The sequence below is a fragment of the Genypterus blacodes genome, unplaced genomic scaffold (genome assembly GCF_046128005.1).
Source record: "Genypterus blacodes isolate CSIRO-AG114 ecotype Tasmania unplaced genomic scaffold, CSIRO-AGI_Gbla_v1 ptg000005l_1, whole genome shotgun sequence".
Lineage (NCBI taxonomy): Eukaryota > Metazoa > Chordata > Actinopteri > Ophidiiformes > Ophidiidae > Genypterus > Genypterus blacodes.
This window is the reverse complement of record NW_027466819.1, coordinates 1869964-1893278: the sequence shown is the minus strand read 5'-3', so window position 1 is coordinate 1893278 and position 23315 is coordinate 1869964. Positions and strand designations below refer to the sequence as shown.

Below are 23315 nucleotides of genomic sequence, written 5' to 3'. Positions count from 1 at the left end.
TTCGACATGTTTCACTCCAGCAGACGCACATTCCTCAGGCTCTCTGTCGTCCATTTGGGTGAAACCATCAGTGTGTACATTTACTTCTCTAACATGGCCACGTTGTGTTTCTAGCAGGTCCTCCTATCTGTGTCACCATGTGTGCACCTGGATGGACAGCAATCCTTTTGTGTGTGTATGTGTGTGTCAGTGAGGGTTTTGTTTCCACTTATTCATCATCTTTCTACAGTTTCCTCACCATTCCTCTCACACTAACAAGCCGTCCAAAGACCGATGAAGACGACCCCTAACACTCATCATTCACTTGTGCCCTCTGGGTCTGTGTGTGTGTGAACACTATCAAAATGAGGGACCGTAACAAAAAGCCAACAAACAGCTTCTCCTGTCTCCAAACAGATGGGATCGGTCTCATTGCTGTCTCGTTGTGACCTCTCTGACCTCCAGCTGGTGCATCAACTGTAGAAAACGTCTATTAACCCGCTGTTCCACTCACTGAACCCTGCTTATGTGTGTGGAGCAGGTTGCTTAGTCTCTCTAGCCCGAGCATCATCCATCAGCTGTGTCCATACAAGTATATAAAGTGGTTTCAAACCCCTGAAGACCGCAGACGTCACCTATTCATCTCTGTGACTGTGTTTCCAGCAGGTTGTGTAACAAATCACTGAGTGGCGGCGCTCATCCTCCCTCGGTTCATCTTTTCACGCCGCTGCCGCAGCTCGACTGCTGTGTATTTTTAGCAGAACTAGTTTGTTGCTTTGTGGGTTCCATGTCCCCCATCTTTCAGTCTGAATCTATACGCCTGGAGATGAGTTATTTATAAATCAGGCCAGTGGTGTGATGTCCTGGTGCGAGCGTTTACGCAATCGCACCCTGACATCATTCTGAGCGGGCGGGGAGAACTCACATATTCTCTGACTTACTTTATTTAAATGCGTAACTGGACACACACACACACACACACCTGGATATAAACCAGGCTTGTTGTTTCACCGGTTGGTTACGTTCCCACACTGTGGGAACGGACGGAAATGTGCAGAAGAAGCGGTGAAGCCTGAGAGCGATAGCCATCAAATAAAGGATGTGCTCCAGCTCTCTCCGACCCTTTGGATACGGGCCAGCAGATACTGATCATGTGGTCAGAGGACACCAGTCTGTCTATTTCATAAACTTCAAACTTCAGGTGATGAGGTGCTCTGGTTGCTCTCTGGCACAGCTTCTCTCTGTGTCCTTCTTGTGCATGCTAGTCACATCATTTATACATTTGATCTGCGGACTACGTTTCTGTTTACATCTGTGACGTCTCTCCGTTTGTGTTTGCTTCGGCCTGGATGAAGCCGCGGCCCTCTGGTTGTCTCCCCTCTCTGACGGCTCTTGTCATTGGCAGGACCTGCCTCGCTCTCCGGTGGCTCCGCCCCTGGACTCCCGCTTCCTGAGACCGGCCCGCCCGGCCAACCGCCGTCCTCCCTCGCGCTGGGCTGCCCACTCCCCCTCCTCCTCCCCCAAGTGGAGCGAGAGCTCAAAGAGGAGGTTCACCTTCCCGCCTCCAGGACACAGGAAACCCATACCGGAAGGCGAGGATCCAGGGCAGGAGCATCCTCCGGTCTGAGGCCCTCCTCCTCCTCTTCCTCTGCTCTCCACCTTGACCTGCCTCTCCTTGTTGGAGCATAAAAAGACCCAGTACCTCAGAAACCCCCCCGTCTAGAGACTCCTACCAGTGGAGCCAGAAGGGGGTTGGGATCCACCAGTAGCACCAGCTGACCATTGAGGAAACAACCAGAACTTCATTTTAGAAGAGTCTGGACTGTACTGTAATAACATCAATAAATAGTTCAAGAGTAAACACAGACAAAAAATACATTTCCATAAGAGGTGCCTGTACACACTTTAGTTACTCCAAGCCGCATTCGCCCCAAAGAGACTTTAGGTGGCGCCGTTTCTGACAACACTGCTGTGGTTGGGACCGTCAGAAAGGCCCCACCTAGAGTCCTCTAAGGGCCACAGCCCCACATATATGTACATATGTATGCAATACATACAGTATACTTTTATGGTCACGTTTCTAAACCTTTTTTCAGGTCTCAAAGAAAAACTGTAGGTGAGCTGTTTGTATTTGTCCAGGCAAGACATTTACATGAGTTTGTTTACATTTTCTTTTTCTTTTCTGTTTTTTACATACATGAATGTCTCTGTTACGTTCCGTCCTGCATAGATTTTGCGTCCGACGTATTTTTATGACAAACGAAATGACACCTTACTTATTCTACTTTGGTTCCTGGCCTTTGCATTTACACGTTTGCTTTCAAGGGGAGTAAATGAAGAAAAAAAAAAGCATAACTTCTGCTTCATTGGGTCTGAAGCAGAGACATGATGTCATTTATGATGATGATGTATTTATTTATTTTTACTTTCAGATGAATGTTTGGTTCTGTACACATTTAGACGACGGGGAACGACAACTGAATATGCATAATTGGGAAGCAGTTGTACAACTATACTTGCATGCCTTTTGAACACTAGCACTTTAGTGCATGTACATACAAGCTCTAGTCATTTGTGATCGCTCAGCTCTGCTGGGGGAAAAAGCGTCATCGTGAGGGTGCTCTGTCGTTACGTTGTCACATGACTCAAATAAGAACACTTTTTAAGTCAATTATTGTACTTACCAAGCTGTCTTTGTACAGTTGTTACTATTGGATATGAATTACTTTTTCTTTTGACAAGAGAAAGGGATTGTAGGGAAAAATATGAATGTTTTAAATAGAAAGTCTATGTCAAAAGTCTAACAATAGTCTCTGTTTAAATGGTAATAAACATGAATGTGTATTTACAAGACCTCTGTGTGTGTGTGTGTGTGTGTGATGGTGCATCTGTACACACATCTGTCATTATATTTAGTATTCTATCGCAGCACGATACGGCTCAGATACAACTGTAGATTATACACTTTCATTAGACCTGTGTGTGTGTGTGTGTGTGTGTGTGTGTGTGTGTGTGTGTGTGTGTGTGTGTGTGTGGATTACATTGCAGAACACAGGATTACAGTGGGTCAGAGGGTGGAGACACACAGGATGACTAAGAAGATTGTGTCCTCTCAGAAGTCAAAGCCGTTTACATCACCGTCATACATGTGTCACCTTGTGCGTATCACCAGTTTGTCACGCTATCTTATTTTCTTTTTCCTTTACACCAAATGACTGTTTGACGTCAAAGGAACCAAATTCTGCTGTGAACTGTTTCCATGCTTGAATGAATCATTTTCCTCTGGCATCATCTGTTACCCTGAGTAAACCAAAGTGGATTTATTGATTGATCTGATTACTTTTACTTTTGTACCCCCTAGTGGGCAAAAATGTCAAAAACTCAGAAAACATAATTAGCAGTTAATGCTGTGTGACGTTAAATCTTGCTGGACATCATAATTAAGTTGTTTGGTTCACATTTTTTTAAACAGATTTTTGTGTAAAATGGGAGTGAAAATGGAAGGAAAAATATTTACCAGCTAATACAGACAAATAGTGAAATCTCACAATTTATTGTTTTATAATTTGGTGAACTCTTCAACCTTATTGGCGCTGAGGGAGTGTGATGAAGTAGCAGAGGGAGGAGAGTGATGAAGAGGCAGATGAGGGAGGAGAGTGATGAAGAGGCAGAGGGAGTAAAGCTGCAGGGCCGATACCTTCCACAGAGTTAGAAGCATGAATAATGAATGCTGCCCGACTGCACACTGGGAGCTGCTGATGGCACCGAGCAGGGAAGGAGGAGAAGAAGAAGAAGATGCTTTTATGAGAGGAACTACGATGAGAGGAACCTACTGCTGAATAATTCACACCAGCCCTCAGTCCACACACACACACACACACACACAGGGAGAGGAAGAGAGGGGGAGCACCGTATGTCACTGATCTGACCTCTGTGACCTCTGTGACACCTCAATAGATTCCACAAGAAAATGTGGAGGACAGATCTGACTCTTTAGCTAAATTCCAGTTTGTTTTTGTTAATATTGAACTATTATCGTCCTTGTTTCCTGTTTGCTCAGTCGTTGGCGATCCTCTACCACAGTCCAGGTGCAGGTACGAATTTAAGTCAAAACACTTCTCCATTTTAATTCAAAACTGTGATTCTGCTTGAAACTAACTTTATTGCAGAGCCTGCATTTGTGTGCATTCACACCTTGTGTGTCGAGGCGGAGATCTGGTCCCAATGTGAGCCGGACTGCAGCCGAGCGTCAGCCTGCATTCCAGCTGCAAAGGTTATCTGCATGCATTTACACGCTACATTAACACGCCTTTCCCTGGGATCCAGCAGACTCACAGCAGCAGAAACAAAAGCTTTTTAAAACCGACTGTAGGTTGAATGAGTTGGGTAATATGTTGTATTGATCCCATTATATAATATCCCTGCATCATATGGAATGTAAGTGTCATACACACCCACCATCTCTCTCTCTCCCTCTCTCTCTCCCCCCTCTCTCTCTCCTTGGCTGCCAAACACACTCAGTTGCTCACACTAGTTCCTGCTATTTTAAGTGTGTATGTGCTGATCTTGTTGTTGGTGTCAAACTAACTAACCAGATTAACACTTTTATATAATAATAATAATAACAGTTTTATTCTTCAGTTGAGCACCAACCAACAATCTCTGCCACTGCTCAGAAAGCTTCAGAACACTTCTTAACACCTGGACCTTTCTTCTCTTTCTGCAGCACAAATGAATGAGCCCACGTTCCCATGCTGCCAGATTCTCCTCTCCTCCTTTATAGTGGGGTTTGCAGCTGTTGTCCCTGTTTTGTTCCTGAGATAAATGCAGCGTTGAGCCGCTGTAGGTGTGACGCCGCACACTGAAACCCATTTGTGTCGCGGCAAAGGAAGACAGATGCGTCCTCGGGGATGCATCCTAAACCTAAAGGACAACCTAAGACGAGGCGCCGTCTCATCTAATAGAGACTCGATGTACCTGACAGCAGAATGTGAGTCCTGGAGGAATAAACACCGACATTATTCACACTACAAGTGAGAAATGTGTCACTAACAACATTTTCTCAAACTCAAGGCCTGTAAACAGCGAGATGTGTGCAGATGTGTGTATCATTGGTAAACTTAAGACCTTGAAACTTTAAATCCGTAACAGATTCTAACCTGAGCCGTGCTGCAGGTGGGCGGGGCTTCATTTGCATATTCATAGCTTCTTGAATTCTAATTTAGGAGAAAGGAGGGAGTGTGTGTGTGTTTGTGTTCATGCTCTCTGATCACAAATTCCCGTTTTAGTTCATCGTTTGATTCTGATGAAAAGGAACTAAGTTGCTGTCGAGACCTTGAAACTCCTGCCTGCAGAGTAGAGGACAGATAAAAGCCCATTTCAATCATTTCCCCTAAAGCTTGTTCCGTTCTTTGTGTTGCAGACAAAACGAACCTTTCCGAAGGCTCCACGCTGCTCACGCCTGCAATCTGTCAAAAAATTGGGCCCAAATTGCCCGAATGCCTGCAGCTGTGAGCGAAGGCCTCAGATAGACAATGATCGCTACAATAGGCCTGGCTGTGCCATTAGTGAAGAAGGTTGTCATGCCAACGCTACAAAAAAAGCTCCACGCAAAACGTTTGGCCCCGAGGAGAATCGAGCGACGGCTTCGCCCGGAGGCCCCGAGCGCTTTCTCCTCTCTGTCTGTGATGTCATTCTTCTCATGTGAGGATAAAGCTGAGGCTCCGAGGCCTCTGAGGTCTCTGAGGCCTCCGCACACAAGCAGATGGACCGGGGTGTGAAGACAAACACACACAGGACAGAATAACATGGGATCAATACAGCAGAGGAGTCTTTACTGTAAGATGAAGCTTTAAAGTACTGGAACTTTACTACATCTGCTGCTTTTCCTCCTCTAGAAGATGATGAAGTGCGAAGGAGCATTCTTCTCTATTAGTACTTTTATTTTTGATACTTACAGTAAATATTACAGTTATACATATTTTTTCCCATTATTGACTTGCGGTCTAACCTGTGGTTGAACTGTTCCAAAGCTGCAGGGCCCCTATAGTTCAGTTAAACCATCTGCCTGTGTTTGGACGAGCAAAAACAAAAGACGGCATTCAGTTAGTGCCTCCTCAACTCCTCTTTTGTCTCCTTTGGGTTTGCCCAGCCCTCTTCGTGGCACTGCCACTGCACACACACACACACACACACACACACACACACACACACACACACACACACACACACACACACACACACACACACACACACACACACACACACACACAAGCTTCTCCCTTTACATTGGAATGGGATCTATAATGGAGAACCACTTCCCAGAGTATCTGTGGATGTGGGTGGATAACTGAGTCTCTCTCTCTCTCTCTCTCTCTCTCTCTCTCTCTCTCTCTCTCTCTCTCTCTCTCTCTCTCTCCCCCCTCTCTCTCTCTCTCCCCCCCTCTCTCTCTCTCTCTCCCTCTTTCTGTGTGTGTGTGAGGATTTGGGTCATAATCCTCTGCTGGGTGGGGAGAGTTTAGAGAGAGAAGGATGCTTTACATCCTGCTCCTCGAATTCCACACAACAATGCTCCTTTGTTAAACATTTTTCCATAGGGTTGTGTGCGCTGACATGTTGCTTTAATACTTTAATTAGTTTCCTTGTTGGTTTGGTGCTGCCTTGGTGAGTCGTATGAGTGGATGCACAAAAAAAACATGAAAAAAAAATAAAATGAACACAACGGAAGAGAGGCGGGTATAAGATGAACCAATATGTAGTGAGGCGGCAGGTTAGGCTCCTCCTCCTCGTCCTCCACTGGAGCAGGAAACCCGGCGTCACCACAGAGCCGACGGGGCTGCAGATGAATCACACTCAGCAGAATGTGGTTATTCACCGTGATAACAAACTAATATTGACCTCACAGATCAGTCTGACACACACAGCAGTTTGTTTGTAACTCAACCAAGGAGACTGAATTTCACAAACTCTGACTGTAAGGAGCGGCTGCTGAGGCTGCTGAGGCTGCTGAGGCTGCTGATGCTGCTGATGCTGCTGATGCTGCTGAGGCTGCTGAGGCTGCTGATGCTGCTGATGCTGCTGATGCTGCAGAGGCTGCAGACTGAGTGACAGGAAGCCAGATGGTGACAGGAAGCAGCAAACATGTAGCCACATGGTGAATTATGAATATACGGCTGCTGTTATAAAGGCGTGGGTTTGTGTGTGTGTGTGTGTGTGTGTGTGTGTGTGTGTGTGTGTGTGTGTGTGTGTGTGTGTGTGTGTGTGTGTGTGTGTGTGTGTGTGTGTGTGTGTGTGTGTGTGCGCGCGCGTGTTTGTGTGTGTGTGTGTGTGTGTGTGTGTGTGTGTGTGTGTGTGTGTGTGTGTGTGTGTGTGTGTGTGTGCACGTGTGTGTGTAAGGCTGGAGACCGCCGCAGAACAAAACATCTGCAGGCTGCCGTGATTGGAGGAAGAGCTGGGGGGGGCCGAGGGTTGAAGAAGTGGGGATGATGGGTTGTCATGGAAACCACACCTCTGCTGCTGGGGGGTGATGATGTAACTATGTCCATCGCTGCATTTACGGGGTGCCTCTTCTCTCCTTTTGTCTCCGCTCCTCCCTCCACCTACAGTACATGCGCACACACACCCACACACTCCATGTGACTGAGAGCGAAAGAAGAAGAAAGAAAGGAAGGAAGAAAGAGGGAGGCCACTCATCCCACATTCAAACTCAGACTACAAGCCACTTTCTAACAACCTGATCTAATCTAACCTCATCCTTTCTTCTTTTCCTTCAGACCACATGCTTGCAATTTCTTATAATTCCCCCTCTGAATTGCTCTCTCCTCTTCCTCCGTCTCCTTGCTGCACCATCACATCTTCAAAGCCCCTGCGAGTGCTGAGCACCATTAACTGCTGCACACAACAACAACAAAGGGCCCAGAGCCTCAAAGAAAGAAAGAGAGGCATCCAGAGTGAACCCAGCACCTGCAGGGACTCATTCCTACCACAAGAGGGCGTCATTGACGTGCAGAGAATGAAGACGCAGAACAAACAGCAAGAAACAGGCTGTACACTTTAATCTAGCAGAAATAAATCTAATAATAGAAAATAAACATCAGTCATCGTTCAGAAATATGTATATCTGATTCAAAGCGTCCAAAAGCTTCCCACCATTCATGAACATAAAGGACTTAAGCACCAACACAACATAGTTCCTTGTCATTTTGGCCCAAACACAAATGTAATCAACATCATTTTATCAATAACCTTTCAATTTCCATACCCACACATCCACACAAAAGCACCAGAGGCTTTATTCCTTTAGATACACTTTTCTTTCTCTCATAAAACAACATTCGTGGGTCTTGATGTCCCTGATATTCAGTCCCAAAGAAGAGCAGAGAACCAATCAGACGCTGATTCATGCATTACTGGCATCATTTGTTTCGTCTCCATACTGTTCAGGCCGCAGCTTCGCATCTTTGACTAAACAGCTCCTCCACCACCTTAGGGTCAGCCAGGGTGGAAAGGTCGCCCAGGTCCTTCTCGTTGCGAGCGATCTGCCTGAGGATCCGCCTCATGATCTTACCTACAGGAGGGGAGGGATAGGAGCAGAGTGAGTGGGGTGTGTGACTGAGGAGCGGCGTGCTGCTGATGGGAGGAGCTGAGTCGGTACCTGAGCGAGTTTTGGGGAGCGTCGGTGCGTTCTGGATGAAGTCTGGTGTGGCGATTGGTCCGATCTTCTCTCTCACTGAACGAGAATACAGAAAGAAATCAGCACGATGGAATAGAAACATTCAAAAGAGCTCATACCTCTACCAAGGCCCAGTAGGCCAATGTAAAAATAGTCTTATTCCAATCACCCACTGGCCTGGACAGAAAGAAATGACTTTAAAATGAAACTAAAGCATAATAATCCCATGAAGATAAGTATTTTCTAACACACACACATGTAGTTTAAGGGGATACAAATGAAGTTCTAATGTTCAGGAGTTCTTTAGTAATCATGAGGTACTTTGTTTGGCGCTCTTACCTCAGTCTGCCTCCTGCACTTCCCAGAATAACCTTCAGCAGACCCCCCAGAGAAGAGGCCTAAATAATCTACTCAGCTAGTTTGTGAACACGGTGATTGCTCAGACTTCTTCTGACTACGCTGGAGCTTCTGCTTTAAATCCGACCTGGATTCAGGACTGAATCCTTACCGATTCTCTTGAGCTCCTCCACCAGCGAGCGGCTGAACTCCCGGTGGTCTTTGAGGGTGACGAAGCAGTACAGACACTCTCCCTTCACCGCGTGAGGCCGGCTCACCACCGCCGCCTCTGCCACGGCCGGGTGCTCGGTCAGCGCCGCCTCCACCTCCGCTGTGCTCATCAGGTGGCCTGGAGGACACACAAGGGAAGATTTGAGTTATACAATATCCCTTCTATATGTTTCAGGCACCACATTGCCCCCTTCTGGTTACAGTACTTGATTCTATGATCCAGGCAACGGTACCTGACACATTCAGCATGTCGTCTATTCTTCCTGTGATCCAGTAATAGCCGTCTTTGTCCCGCTTGCAGCCTGAAGAAGGAACGACCACAGAAATGTTTCAACTGTCAGAACTTCATTTCCTTCTCCGACACAAAGCTGAGACGCTGAATTAGACGTCTTACCATCACCGGTCACGTAGAAGCCTGGGAATTTCTTGAAGTAGGTGTTCTCAAAGCGCTCGTGGTTTTTGTAGACAGTGCGCATTATTCCAGGCCAGGGCCTCCTGAACACCTACGACACACACAAAGTAACACACGTTCAAAAAGAGTAAGCAGAGAAAAAAGAGTGTGAATTATGGTTAAACAATTGGAATGGTTTGGACAGACTTACAAGATAACCCTCAGCTTCACCTTCCAGTTCCTCTCCGTGCTCGTTGAGGATGCAGGGCTCAACCCCGAAGAACGGAAAGGTCTGAAATACAACACAAACATTCATGACACACACCTCACAGCTTCTAACACGGAGCATCATCTCTACGAACCATAAGAAGATTGAGTTTATGTGAGGATGTTGTGTGTCTGTTGTGCCGCTCGTCTTTGCTAGCATGTCTTTTTATTGTTAAACCTCCTGGGGGGAGATGAGGGTGTGTGTGAGTCCCACAGTGGGAGCTCAGGACGTGTTGTCACTTACAGCAGATCCTGGTTTCAGCGGGGTGGCAGCGGGCAGCGGGGACAAGACGTGACCTCCCTGCAGATGGAACAGGAGGAGGAACGGGTGTGAGCAACATTCATTCAACAGCCCCGGTGAGATTCGGACTGTATGAGGTCATCAGTGTAGAGCTATCACGGTGGTGTTACTGGTGTTACCGTTTCCGTCTGCCAGAAAGTGTCGACCACAGGACAACGACTCTGACCGACCGCCTCGTGGTACCAGTGCCAGGCCTCCGGGTTGATCGGCTCGCCCACGGTGCCCAGAACCCTCAGGCTGGACAGATCATACCTACCAGAGGACAGACAAATGTGCTGTATACTCTCTGTGAGCTTCATCTCCATTGTTTCTTCTGTGGGTGCAGATTCTTACTTCTGCAGCGGCTCCCGTCCGTACTTCATCAGCAGGCGGATGGCGGTGGGTGCCGTGTAGAACTTTGTCACTTTGTACTTCTCAATAATCTCCCAGAACCGACCCACGTGAGGATGGACTGGTATCCCTTCAAACTGACACACACAGACACACACATCAGACATGTAACTGGCAGTTTGGTTTAGTCAGATATCTGCATGTAGAGACGGTTGCTGTGTAGTCAATCACAGATATCTTTGCATATCCTGAGCACATGTAAACTTCTGTCGTACTCACTAGGACACTGGTGGCGCCGTTTGCAAGTGGGCCATAAGTGATGTAGGAGTGGCCGGTGATCCAGCCGATGTCGGCCGTGCACCAGTACACGTCGTCATGGTGATGGTCAAATACGTACTTGAAGGTCAGCGATGTGTACAGCAGGTACCCGGCAACAGTGTGGAGAACACCCTGTGCCCAACGCCGAGGGGGGGCGGGAACACGGACACACATGTAGGAGAGAGGAGAGAATGAGTCTACGCCAAGCTAGTGAAGGGAGATGTGTGTGTGTGTGACAGAGAGAGAGAGGGAAAGAGACTGAGTGAGGAACAGAGCGAGGGATTGAGATCAAGAGTGAGAATGAGAGCGCTGAGTCACATTATTTCATGCTTTGAGTGTGTGTGAGGACTGTGTGTCCTGTACCTTGGGTTTGCCAGTGGAGCCGCTTGTGTATAAAATGAAGAGCGGGTCCTCAGCGTCCAACCACTCAGGCTCACACTCCTCAGGAGAGTCACTCATAGCTTCATCCCACCACACATCACACTCTGCATCCCACGGCGTCTAAAAGCAGCAGAACAAATCATCACATCTGCTCACTCTCCGTGTGTCAGTGCACCAGCAGAGCCACCGCCACACACACACACTCCCTACGGTCACAGCTACATTAGGTGGCAGAGATCAAAGAGCATCTACCTGGAGTTTGTTGCATGCAGCTCCACTTTTTGTCCTGAGCGCCTGGTGCTTGATGATGAGGCATTTAGTGACACTACATGACCCCCTGTGAGGAAATCAGGCAGGATAAGAGAGGGAGAGCTGCGTGTGAAAACATATTACTGTGTGTTTCCCCTCCGCATGTGCCAAACAAGTGAGAATGACTCATTCTGTGTAGTAAACAGAGCTCCTACACGGGAGCAGAACACGCCTCGTATCCCTAAACCCGTCTGCCCTTCCTGATCCTTTGGCCCCCTGATGATCGTCCCCTGCATGTTGAGCCTCTCCCGGCTCCCAGGCTCCCCGTATGGCCCAACGTGCTGCTCCACATGTTGCCTCGGGAGATGAGCAGATTGGGCTACCCTGATGAATCTGAGTGTTCCATGTTGCTCAGCAACCCCGCAATGTGGAGAGCAGAGCCGTTTGTTTCCTTAACATCATTGATAACAGCTGATTGGGCCTAGGATGTGAGTGTGTGTGTGTGTGTTTGGGTGTGTGGCCCATGACTCATATGCCAGAAGTTGTGTCTCATTAACGGCAGCTCGTGTAAATAAGCTGAGAAGTGGGAGAGTGATAGCAGAAACCTACTTTTCCCTGCACTTCTCCAGAGCCTCGTCTGCAATCTGTTTGAGGTTGATGAGCTTCTCCCCTCTGTAAACACCATCTGCAGCACATCAAAGGATGGGCGTAATGTAAAAGGGAGAAAGATAGATGGCGAGACAGATGATGGATGGATGATGACGTGTATCAACAGGTAGCAGCAGGATGTTTACACAGCTGACTCACTATACACTATCTGTTACTTTACAGCCCTTGTTTCACACGCAGGGATGTGACCAAAGCCTCCCTGGCGGTCCAGTCATGTCTCGCCATGGCCCTGTGGCTTTATGACACAGCGTGAGGCCGACCTACCTGCTGTCACCAGGATGCTGCTCTGGGCGTCCATGATCCGTTCACACAGAGAGTCTGCAGAGAAACCTGCAAACTGAACAAGCAAAGACAGACGGAGGTGAGGAAGAGGATATACATTCAGCCCTCTGGTGTGTGAGATACGGCCTGTGATTTAAATGAATGACAGCACAGATGTACACTGACTGCCCCCACATTGTATTGTATTATTTATAGGAGGAACCTTTTGGCTGTTACATACTGTTTGTACCTGGATGTCAGGAGTTGCCCCCTGACACGATCTTGACTTGTGGCTGAAGTTCACAGAGTTTAGAGTTTCACACTTTGATGACAGAATTATCAATCAGGTCATCAGGAACTCTGGACTTAAATGTCACTCCATACAACATGGACCTTAGTCGTCATAAGTAATTAGTAATCATTTAACTTTAATCCAGGCTCATTTATAAACACTATTGGAGTCACTGGTGTTGTAAAACCAGGATGTTGGCATCAAACCAAGATGGTGTTGATAAGTGACTTACTAAATGTAGTTTGTGCTTCAATAACCAAGAATGGAGGGTCACTTATATTTACATCGGACCAAAATAACCCCATGCACTCTGGGTACTTGATAACAGCAGGCCTAACCCCTGTGTGGGTAGTGAAGGTTGAATATCTAACATAGCGCTTGGCTTGGCTTGCTTGCAAAGCGACACTGAGTCTGACCTCTTTCCAAGCAGGACGCAGCCGGCCAGTGTTATGTTATGTCTGACCCATTTATGGAGTGCAGGTGCTGTCAGTGCTGCCGTTCGCACACAGCAGCTGATAGCTACAGCCTGGACTCACAGAACCAAGATCTCTGGTGTTTTCAATGGTACTTTGACTTCTTCATCATACTTTGTCCACACTGAAAGCTATATGGTCATAAAAGTAAATACAATAATATCTTCCTGGCTTTAAAGAGCATTTCTTCATACTCCGGACTTATACGGTACATTTTGATTAATTAACCCACTGCTCCAGGCACAATAACAACCTGCTACACATTGTGCAGTGAAAGTGTGTGTTGATCATGTTGCTCACCACGATGGAGTGGACCGCACCTATCCTAGCACAGGCCAGCATTGTGTAGACAAGCTCAGGGATCATGGGAAGGTAAATAGACACCCTGTCTCCCTTTCTGACACCTTCATCAAGGACAAAAGCACAGATTAATGCATGTATAGATCACAGTTACATGGACACGATTGTTAACACCAGCATGACTTGGGGTTGTTCAGATGCGGCCCTCAGGTTCTTTACCCAGTTGCTTTAGGACATTAGCACAGCGACAGACGTGGCTCAGCAGCTGGCGGTAGGTGATGGCCATGTGGTGGTCAGGCGAGTTCCCCTCCCTAGCAAGATAACAAACAAACCCATCATGCAACAGGAGAAACACATCCACAACCTGTTTCTATTTCATTAATGTGGTATAAACCTACAGATTGCCAATTGATTTGCATTGACCAGCTTCTCCTCCACCCTGCATAAACACTGCAGCACCAAGAGGGTTCTTTGAGTTCACGGGGAGATAACATGTGTGTTTGTGTCATCGCTGGGTCTATATTGAGTTTGGCTGTTTGTCAGGCCAGGGTTTGATACACTATGTATCAAACCGTGTTTGACAGGCCAAAGCCTCCAGAATGGGCCAGGAGCCAAAACACTGAGGCAACCTGAACAACATCAACCTTATTGCCAGGCTGCAGATAGTGAAATAAATCATAACCTCTAATGGAAAGACATTAATGTACCAACATGACAGAAATAATATATAGAGCAACTTTCTATCTGTATGTATTTACAACTTACAGCTGCAACTGTAACAGCTTACTGTTAAAAACAATGATTTATAAAAGCAAATTGAGACTTTGTTTGCTTTATTGAATCTCTTTAACTTCATCTTATTGTCACATCACAGTTTTAGTCAGTTCCAATGAATTTCTTATGAAACCACTCCGTGTTGCAAATTCATGTGTGGCAATTTCACAACCATATCAAAAGGCAACACTAATTGGTTTCAGCCTGTGTTGTGTATTAGCGCCCACCAGCTGAATGTAAATAAGTGGATCAGAACCAGACACAGCAGTGGGGCTGTGCTGCACCGGGGAAATCCAGGGTTACTGTCAATCAGGGTCGCCTAACACAACATGTTTAGAGGATAAACATTTCACTTTTTTCGTATTCTTGATGTTACTAAACCCATCTGGCCTACTTACTAGGCCTTCATATTGTGTGATTAAACAGGCCTGGCAAACACTTGGTAGGTATTACGTAATCTCTGTACCTGTATACACTGTAAACAGACTCTATAGGGCGCCTGGGGGGGTGAAGGTTGCTCCCCTATGCGCCCTGTATCATTGAACCTACATCACTGCTGAACTGGCTGAACAGGGATTTCCTGTGTTCCAAGTTTCTCCAGTGGAAAAGGTCAGTATTTGCCCACATATTAAATGAAAACAACATAAAGTAGAGCCCTATGAGTATTTGCAGATGGTGAGGCACTTTACTATATGTTTGCGCTTGGAGAGTTCAGTGGGAAATATGTGCAATAGAAGTGCAAAACACTGCCAATCCCAATGAAGTCAACAGTATTTTGAAAACAAATCATTCTGACTTTTTCCTGTGGGAGGCCTATTTCTTTTGAGGTCTCACTGAAGTCCATAGTACACTTCACTCCTACTCAACATTTTGCAATCATTTCTATTAAATGTTTTCTCTGATATTGACAGTTAGTGTGTGGGAGGTGTTGACACTGTGTGTTGCACTGACTGAAGTTGTTTGGATGGACTGAGTTGCACTCTGCCTGACTGGAATTCCTGACATAACTATTGGCAGGATGCTCATGAAAGCCATCATTCATCCTGGGCAGGTGTTGTGTTGTTGCTTACCAATAAAATGCAACCCGTTCACCAAGATTCTTCTCTTTCACATGTCGGTCCAGGACGTTATAGCAAATGTTGGTTTTGGCCCCTTCCATGCATTTGATATAAATGTTCCCTTTGGTCACATCAAAGTTATACTGCAGCATCGGTCCTGTTGCTGGTTTCTTCCAGAAGAACTCATCAGCAACCTCTTTCCAGAAAGCTAGAAACAGGAGATATCATATATGTCTTTGTTAAAGATATCAGGCTGCAGACAGGAGAGACAAACACTGGTGAAATAGAGGGAAAGCATTGCACTATAATAGTAAATGTATCCAACCTACCTTCTGGATTCTCCAGAGACTTTCTGTGCAGCTCCAGATAGGTGTTAAAATCTGGCACATGAGCATCCCTCTTCAGGTCATCAGGAGGGTAGTACATTTTGTCCAGCGTTGTAGGAATAACCATTGTTGGAGGCAAGACGTTGCTCAGCCTATATTATCTGAGGGTGAGGCAGAACACGGGTTAATCCGGAGTCACTGCTGATCTGACTGTATCCTCTGGAGTCGAGGCGAGACCACTACAAGGCCTCATGAGCTGAGGCACCACAGATCAGCAGGCATAAGGACCCACCTCTAAGCCCTGAGCTCCAAGATCTTCCAGTCTGCTTAGTGGCAAGGCAGCCAATCAACTTTCATAATGCGGCACTCCCACTTTTTCATTGGTTGAGCCCTGTGTGGCCAGTTGATGGCATTATTTTTCCTAGCCAGGAGGAGCCTGCAGAGGAGGAGGTGTGCAGCAGAATGAGTTCCTGGGATGCAGACTAGCAGAGGGGCAGCGAGGGAAATGTCTGTTCAGAGAAAGAGAGCAGGATTCCATTCATTGATTACGATCTAAACAAGTTGTGATACTCCAGAACTAAAGAGTATACAGTTCTTTCATGTATATGGAGTATTTATGATTTATGGGTTATTGATTTAATGTGCATTTAAATGTTTGCTTAGCTTGATATTTTAATGTATTAATAATAACTACTATAACGTTACATTCCAACCAATAAAGACCCATATGATCTATACTGATTAATCAAATAAATGCTGCTATTTAAATTGAATGTGTTTATCTTATTTTCAGGAGACAATGAACCATACGTAATTGACTTGGTGCATTGATCTTAATACCTTTTCTTACGTTATGGTGAGAAACTAAATAGAAGCCGTTGTTAATAATTTGAAATCAGTAGCAGAAATTAAATAATATATATAAAGTGAAGCATGGTTCTTCATCATGTAGAAACTTTCGTCCGGTAAACACGCAACGTGAACTGCGGTGGGGTTACATAATTCCTTTGTTGGCACGATCTGCTTTTCATCTCAAATTTCAATCTGGGATCGATTGAGATGCGCTGCGGACTGCGCCTGCGCCGACGCCAGACCTTATTAATCGACAGTGATCCTGCTTGTGTTGATGTTGGCCGCTGCTGTCTCGTCCTTTTGCTAACACACCGGGACCAAACTCTCGAACATGTTTCTGTCCGCCGCTGTTCGCTCTGCTCTGTCGCAGACGGTATGGTTGAAATGTTTATTTACCTTCGAGTAAAACGTTTAATGCCCCTTTGCGTCTTTTAGATGAAAAACGCCATGACACCTCACAAGGGCAAAGCTGTGCAGGCCGCTAAGCTAACGTTGAGTAACATTAGCCGGCTAGTTAGCGTGGGTTACAGCTGACAAACATTAACAAAGGTGATCCTTAATAACAAACAGCAGAGAATAACGGGTTGTATTAGAGTTACTGGAGTATAATTCACTCTTAATTTTCCTCTGAATCCCGTCTTTCGCGTCCCGTTTAATTAAGTTGCATCTCTACTGCCCTGCAAACGTTTGAGTGATGGGAGAAAACTGGAACGTATAAGTGAACTGTACGAGTGTAATTATGTTTTTCTTTGTGTTTTGGAGCTTAACACGGGCATTTATCAGAATTTTTTTCATTCCGTAAACTAAATTTTCAATCGACCAAAGCTAGATGTAAGAATATGGATCAAAAAAGTAATTATTGACCGCTTGAAATCGTCTTTGAGACATGATGGCAGGCAGCGCTTACATCATTAGATCAATGCGTCCCATGTGGTGATGGCTTCTTGGTCAGATCACACAATAACACACGATCTCATCCTGATTGTTTGTTGTATAATTTGATCATTTTTGTTAGTTTAATCTTCTTAGTAAATTCACTTCTTTAAGTAAGGTTTTCTGTGACTAACCTTTTTCTTTTTCCATTTGCAAATCAAGCTTTATCTGTAAATATTCATAATCAAGAGAGCTGAACAGTCCCTTATAAAGATGATGTGAGTGTGTAATGTTGTAATAACACCTCTGGACCTTCCTGTTTCCTCTCTGTGGCTGCAGGCCCGACAGGTGAGGAGTCTGCATCGCTCTGCTGCTCGGGCTGGAGCCGGGGGCCTCTTCGTGGTGAGTGACAGCTGTGATTGAGCAGGAGGGGTTGGATGCAGATGTGACCAAATAATAGTGACCACTGTTTCACATTCATAATATTTCATTTGATTATTTATTCATAGAGTAACACAATCATCAACGTTTTGGTCGCATCTCATTACATGCAGGTCCTCATGTAAGGTGTGACCCATAGCTTCACACACTGTAGGTTCTCTAAGTGGGTCACAGAAATTGAACCCATGTCTGAGACCTTTGTTTAGGAGGATGAGTAATGTGTGTGTTCAAAGTAAAATTCTCTTGGTCAAGCAGTTTGTGACAAAAGATAAATTCAACACTGGGTTATGTTACCTAGGCAACTTCAGTATTATCTGAAATAGATCCTAACCTAGGGAGGCGGTCATGCTGGAGCTTATTAGAGCCCTGCTGTGGAACACAAACATCACATGTGATATCCTCATGTAATGGAAACATGCCATGGTTTCAGAGTCCCTGGGTACCAAGGATGTGTTTACATCTGTGCTGGAAAAAGACTCGAACACTCGCATTGCACTTTAACCTGAATAATATTGTCGTCTGTGTACATGAAGGCCAATAAGTTTAACATTATTGATTTTTTGATAAGAGTACAAGTGTAATTTGCCTCTCAGCAGGGGGCACTGTCTGCAGACAGAGGAGTTACTCATCATATTATTACAAGTGTCTGATGACTTGTTAATATTGTATTATACAATCTATGAGCTTGCTACCTGATTTATTATACACTTCAATTTACAACTTCTGTGTAAGTAGGATTAAATCTTGGACAAACAAATCCTATTTCAGAACACCTCTGGATCTTTATGCATTTGGTGGACAGCATGTAAACAATGATAGCTCGCTGTAAACACCATGTTGCTTCTGTTTCAGCACAGAGACACGCCTGACAACAACGCTGACACTCCTTTTGAATTCACAGAGGACAACAAAAAGGTCAGAGACGTGTGTGTGTGTGTGTGTGTGTGTGTGTGTGTGTGTGTGTGTGTGTGTGTGTGTGTGTGTGTGTGTGTGTGTGTGTGTGTGTGTGTGTGTGTGTGTGTGTGTGTGTGTGTGTGTGTGTGTGTGTGTGTGTGTGTGTGTGTGTGTGTGTGTGTGTGTGTGAGTGAGAAATGCACATTAACATGTAATAATCTTATGAGAAATGTAGTAATTGTGTTAAAGCCCATAATCCCATTTTCAGATGATGCTTTTACATGAATATTGACTTATAGTTTAAATTGTTGACTGTTTCAATGTGAAAGAATGAAACCAATCATTTGAGCAGCATTACATCTCTGGTAAAGATTCTTTCTCTTTTGTTTTTGCAGAGGATTGAAGCCATCATTTCCAATTACCCAGTTGGGCACAAACAAGCAGCCACCATCCCAGTGTTGGATTTAGCCCAGAGGCAGCATGGATGGCTCCCCGTCTCAGCCATGAACAAGGCACAGTGGAGTTTGTTTTGATGTCCCCCTTTGTTTCTCCTAGTGAAGTTTAAAATGGCTGCAAGATGATGTTGCTGTTTGTTATAGTCTGAATTTAGGACAGCCTGTATCGAGTAATAGCAGTAGTATTTGGCTCATTAAGTGGAGTTTTACATGATTTAACATGATGTTTAACATTGACGTAACAGAAACAAAACTTTAAACACAAAATAATGAAGCTTATCCAAAGTCAAGCAGTTACTATTTGAAGCTTTATTAGAAAGGTTTAGTCACAGGTGTCTTGATACACTTGACAAGATGAAGAACATTTTATAATGAGATGTGAATTATCAGAATCAAGGGAAACAAACCGTGTCAGATCAGAAACAATCTTATTTAGCTTCTTTACTGTTTCCTATTCCTTGGGATGATGGAATAAGATGAATATGACAGTGATCTGGTATTTAACAGCAGAATCTATGCAGCGTCACGTAAAGGAAACTCATTTGAATATACTGTGTGTGCATTTGTGGTCACTCAGGTTGCAGAGGTGCTGGAAATCCATCCCATGAGAGTGTATGAAGTAGCAACATTCTACACCATGTTCCTGCGTCAGCCGGTGGGAAAATACTTTATTCAAATCTGCACAACGACGCCTTGCATGCTCTGCAACTCAGACAGCATCCTGGAGACGCTCCAAAACAAACTGGGTAAGAGAGCTAGTTTCCACTAAGGATGCCCATGAAGGAGGGAAGTATTGATGTAAAGAGATAAACAGAGACTGACAACAAATACAAGTCAGGCAAGATGACTAACATACAGGCTGTGTAGCATTTCAGGAGTAACTCTTTCAGTCGACCTAAAAGAAGATTGTATTTGTCTGTTCCCATCTTGTGTTACAGCTGTGTAATGTCACCTTTCATCACCCGAATGATTACTATTTGTTATTCCAGTAACCCTACTCACAGCTTGTCAAAAGTGGATTAGGTGGAACATAAAGCACGTCTCCAATTCTTTCTCCACAGGTATCAAGGTTGGAGAGACTACGGCAGACAAGATGTTCACGCTACTAGAAGTAGAATGCCTGGGTGCCTGTGTTAATGCCCCAATGGTCCAGATCAATGACGACTATTATGTGAGTGTCTGACTACTCGGTGCAGATTGGCTTCCTTACTGAACATTAGAACTAAATGAACAGAATGAGGTTAAGCCTGAAATGGGTTTTTCAGCGAACGTCTACAGAGAATACATCTCGCAACCCTATTTCAGGAGTGCCACCTATTTCTTTTTTCAGCGCACCAATGCCATGCAACCAAATTAGTATTTGCTTAATAATTAGCTGAAGCACCGAGGCTGGAATCTGCTGACTAGAATTAAAATTGTGGTAAACGGATGAATAAGCTAACGAGACTAAAGCAGAAAACCTCCAGCAGTTCACCCACGTGTGGTGCGGGCCGACGATTAAGCATATTGGGAAAAACAATGATCAAGCAATCTTGGATTTACATCATCAGCCAGATGTGAGATGGAGAGCTTGCATGTGGATTTGTGAACCATTATCTGAAAATAATTCTGCACTCCATTGACACAGGAAAGGTTTTCATTACAAGTTGAGCACAAGTGAATGACCCCATTAGATTACATGCAAGTGGGAAAGCAGGCAAGATCTGCAACACCTCAGATGGCTCCAGGCGTAATTAGACAACCAATCAGATGCTGAGGTATAATATTAATACTTGGCACCTTATGTGAATAATTAACTCTTACCCGAGCATTAAAGGCATCATTAGTGTTGCTCTATAATACAGATATGCAGCGTCAACAGCCTGCATTTGTTTTGCTTTTACTGAATATATGCATTTACCAATTCACTCATGACATACTTTATAATGCCCGATGAAATGATAGTGTCCTAATCTAGGCCTCTAAATCCAAAGATACGTTTGTACATTCATTTGTATTGCAAATCATCAGTTGGTATGGATTTGGTTGGGTGTAGTCAAAGTATTATAGTTGTCAGGTAGACTAGCGCTCCTTGGGACTTCCTGGGTTTAAGATGAATAATTGGCTTAGTTGAAATCAATCTAACCCACTAGCAGACAGTTAAAGCCTTCTTCAATAGAGTGTGTGGCGTGTCATAAACTTTCAAACCCCGCCGTAATAATATTCTGCATGCTCATTACTATATGCAATATAGTTTCAGTTTTAATCTGCAGGGACCATAAGTTAAAATGTGACCACTAAGAAGAAGATTCTAGAGTCATGTATAGTTTATTATAAAGGCGACACAATAGGGTTGGAATATGAACGCTTTCTATTCCATTGTAGAAGTCAGATTTTTACTGTCTCAGTTTTCTAACATGGGCCTTAATAATATGATCCTGATTTTGAAAGTAGTGTCTTCTCCACCCTCCCTATTTAGTGGAATTTAATTGGGATGAGGAGGTCAAGCAGGATAAATGAGTTCAAGTAAAAAGGTGTGCAGAAGAAGTCATGAGATGTGCCGAAAAGAAAAGAGCAGTGACTCATACTTTAATATTCCTGTTTCTGTTCATTTACAGGAGGACCTCACCCCAAAGGACATGGAGGATATTATTGATGAACTTAAAGCAGGCAGAGTCCCACCACCTGGGCCCAGGTACATGTTTACACTTTTTACCCTCTCTTTTTTATCACTGGTAGTCACACAATATCTTCTTTATTATGATTGTTATTGTTATTATTGCCTCATATGGACAGTGATAACAAAGGACGGTTATTTTCCCCCTATTTCTACAGGAATGGGCGTTTCTCCTGTGAGCCTGCCGGTGGAATGACTTCTCTGACAGAACCTCCCAAAGGACCGGGTTTTGGTGTCAGGGCGGACCTGTAAAGATTTTCTGCCATAATCATCTGAAGATGCTGAACCTGATTATATTTTCACTCAAACATAACGTGTAAATAAATTGTCCATGTACCTGTGGTCCAAGTGTCGTTGTGTTACTTAATCGATCGTGCAAGAACTCCAGCAGGGAGAAAGAGACATTTCTCTAAATGGACTTCAAACAGAGCAGATATTATTTCAGGAATGCTCAATTTACATTTGTCCAGAACATTCTATTCAGAATGGTAGAACATAATTAATTGTATATATTTTATATGTTATGTCATCTTATTCAAGGCCAAGAGGCGGTATGGGGGTTCACTGATTTGGCTGCAAATTAATTTGACATTACTACACTGGGCCATCTTATTCATCTCACTTTATTATATCTTTGTCACCTCGTCCTAATTCCTTAGGGGCCAAAAAAAAAAAATATATATATCAAGTCTTGCTGTGAAAACAACTGCCTAAACGTTTAATAGTAAACAATAGTTGCCCAAAATATCCACACGTGATGTTTGTGCATCGTAAATGTTGTGGTGATATTTTGGCAGGACTGTCCAGCTTTACAGATCACATTTGGTTGTAAGGAGAACACGTTGGCGTCGCTTTGTTTCCAATCCAAATACTATCTCAATGACAGCCTCCATGACACAATCCTCTCCTTACAACTGCTGCTGTCATTTCCATCATGCCCCGGTGCTGCGTTCACGTCTAGTCGGTGCCCCTCCCCCATCCCGCTTTTCTCTTGCGATTTTAAAGCCTGCTCTGCAACATATATTATGCACCAGCACGCATGCGCAATAACTACCATGATGCAAATGCCACTGCGCAACCAATTCAAGACCGGACTATATAATGAACTGACGGCCTGAAGTGTGGAATAACATTGTGGGCGTATTAATCTATGAGTGGCGAAACATGTCTACGTGCTCAGAAACAACAGAAGGCCGCCATTCCTCTGTTTCCCTAAGCCACGATCTTCGAGAAAGTTCCCACTGACCGCAACACAGCAGCGGAAAAGGTGACGTCAAGTGCCTGATTACTGCTCTGCCTCTGCTCCTTTCAGTCCAAACTGACACGCTAAAGTGCCACCAGCAGACGCCACATACGTTACCAAACAGCAAAATATAACAGCAAATAGTACATTCTTAAAATTAAAGGTGCGCATTCAAACGTCGCATTGGTAAAATAAGAGTTAAATCGTCACACACATACCCATCTACAGTTTATCCAGCAGACGTAGACCTTTCAAGCTCGACGGGGCTCAAGCGGTCACGTGACTGTCCACAGC

The 23315-nt window shown here is 44.7% G+C and overlaps 3 protein-coding genes and 1 long non-coding RNA gene across 4 annotated transcripts in view; 2 read left to right on the top strand and 2 right to left on the bottom strand.

The window, feature by feature from the left end:
• mtcl1 (microtubule crosslinking factor 1) overlaps positions 1 to 2832 on the top strand; it is a 39314-nt gene extending 36482 nt beyond the window's left edge. The window contains exon 14 of the mRNA XM_076148320.1: positions 1385 to 2832. Within this exon, the coding sequence (XP_076004435.1) occupies positions 1385 to 1606 (222 nt within the window). The 3' untranslated portion in view covers positions 1607 to 2832. The remainder of the gene's footprint in view (positions 1 to 1384) is intronic.
• Positions 2833 to 8016: 5184 nt separating this feature from the next.
• acss2l (acyl-CoA synthetase short chain family member 2 like) lies at positions 8017 to 15929 on the bottom strand. The gene is made up of 18 exons (XM_076148321.1): positions 15611 to 15929; positions 15294 to 15489; positions 13669 to 13760; positions 13450 to 13553; positions 12388 to 12460; positions 12064 to 12139; positions 11458 to 11542; positions 11188 to 11325; positions 10786 to 10956; positions 10510 to 10643; positions 10296 to 10428; positions 10120 to 10176; positions 9820 to 9900; positions 9612 to 9720; positions 9451 to 9519; positions 9159 to 9335; positions 8633 to 8707; positions 8017 to 8545 (listed from the first exon to the last, which is right to left on the bottom strand). The coding sequence occupies exons 1-18, from the start codon at positions 15732 to 15734 to the stop codon at positions 8418 to 8420; spliced, it is 2022 nt and encodes a 673-aa protein (XP_076004436.1). The 5' UTR covers positions 15735 to 15929; the 3' UTR covers positions 8017 to 8417.
• Positions 15930 to 16688: 759 nt separating this feature from the next.
• On the top strand, positions 16689 to 22120 carry ndufv2 (NADH:ubiquinone oxidoreductase core subunit V2). The gene is made up of 8 exons (XM_076148337.1): positions 16689 to 16832; positions 17672 to 17734; positions 18626 to 18688; positions 19063 to 19179; positions 19700 to 19868; positions 20184 to 20293; positions 21720 to 21796; positions 21937 to 22120. The coding sequence occupies exons 1-8, from the start codon at positions 16791 to 16793 to the stop codon at positions 22028 to 22030; spliced, it is 735 nt and encodes a 244-aa protein (XP_076004452.1). The 5' UTR covers positions 16689 to 16790; the 3' UTR covers positions 22031 to 22120.
• Positions 19721 to 23310, bottom strand: LOC142998254 (uncharacterized). Its single transcript, XR_012962722.1, has 2 exons — positions 23240 to 23310; positions 19721 to 22196 (listed from the first exon to the last, which is right to left on the bottom strand). It is a non-coding gene; the product is annotated as an uncharacterized LOC142998254 (long non-coding RNA).
• Positions 23311 to 23315: the final 5 nt, after the last annotated feature.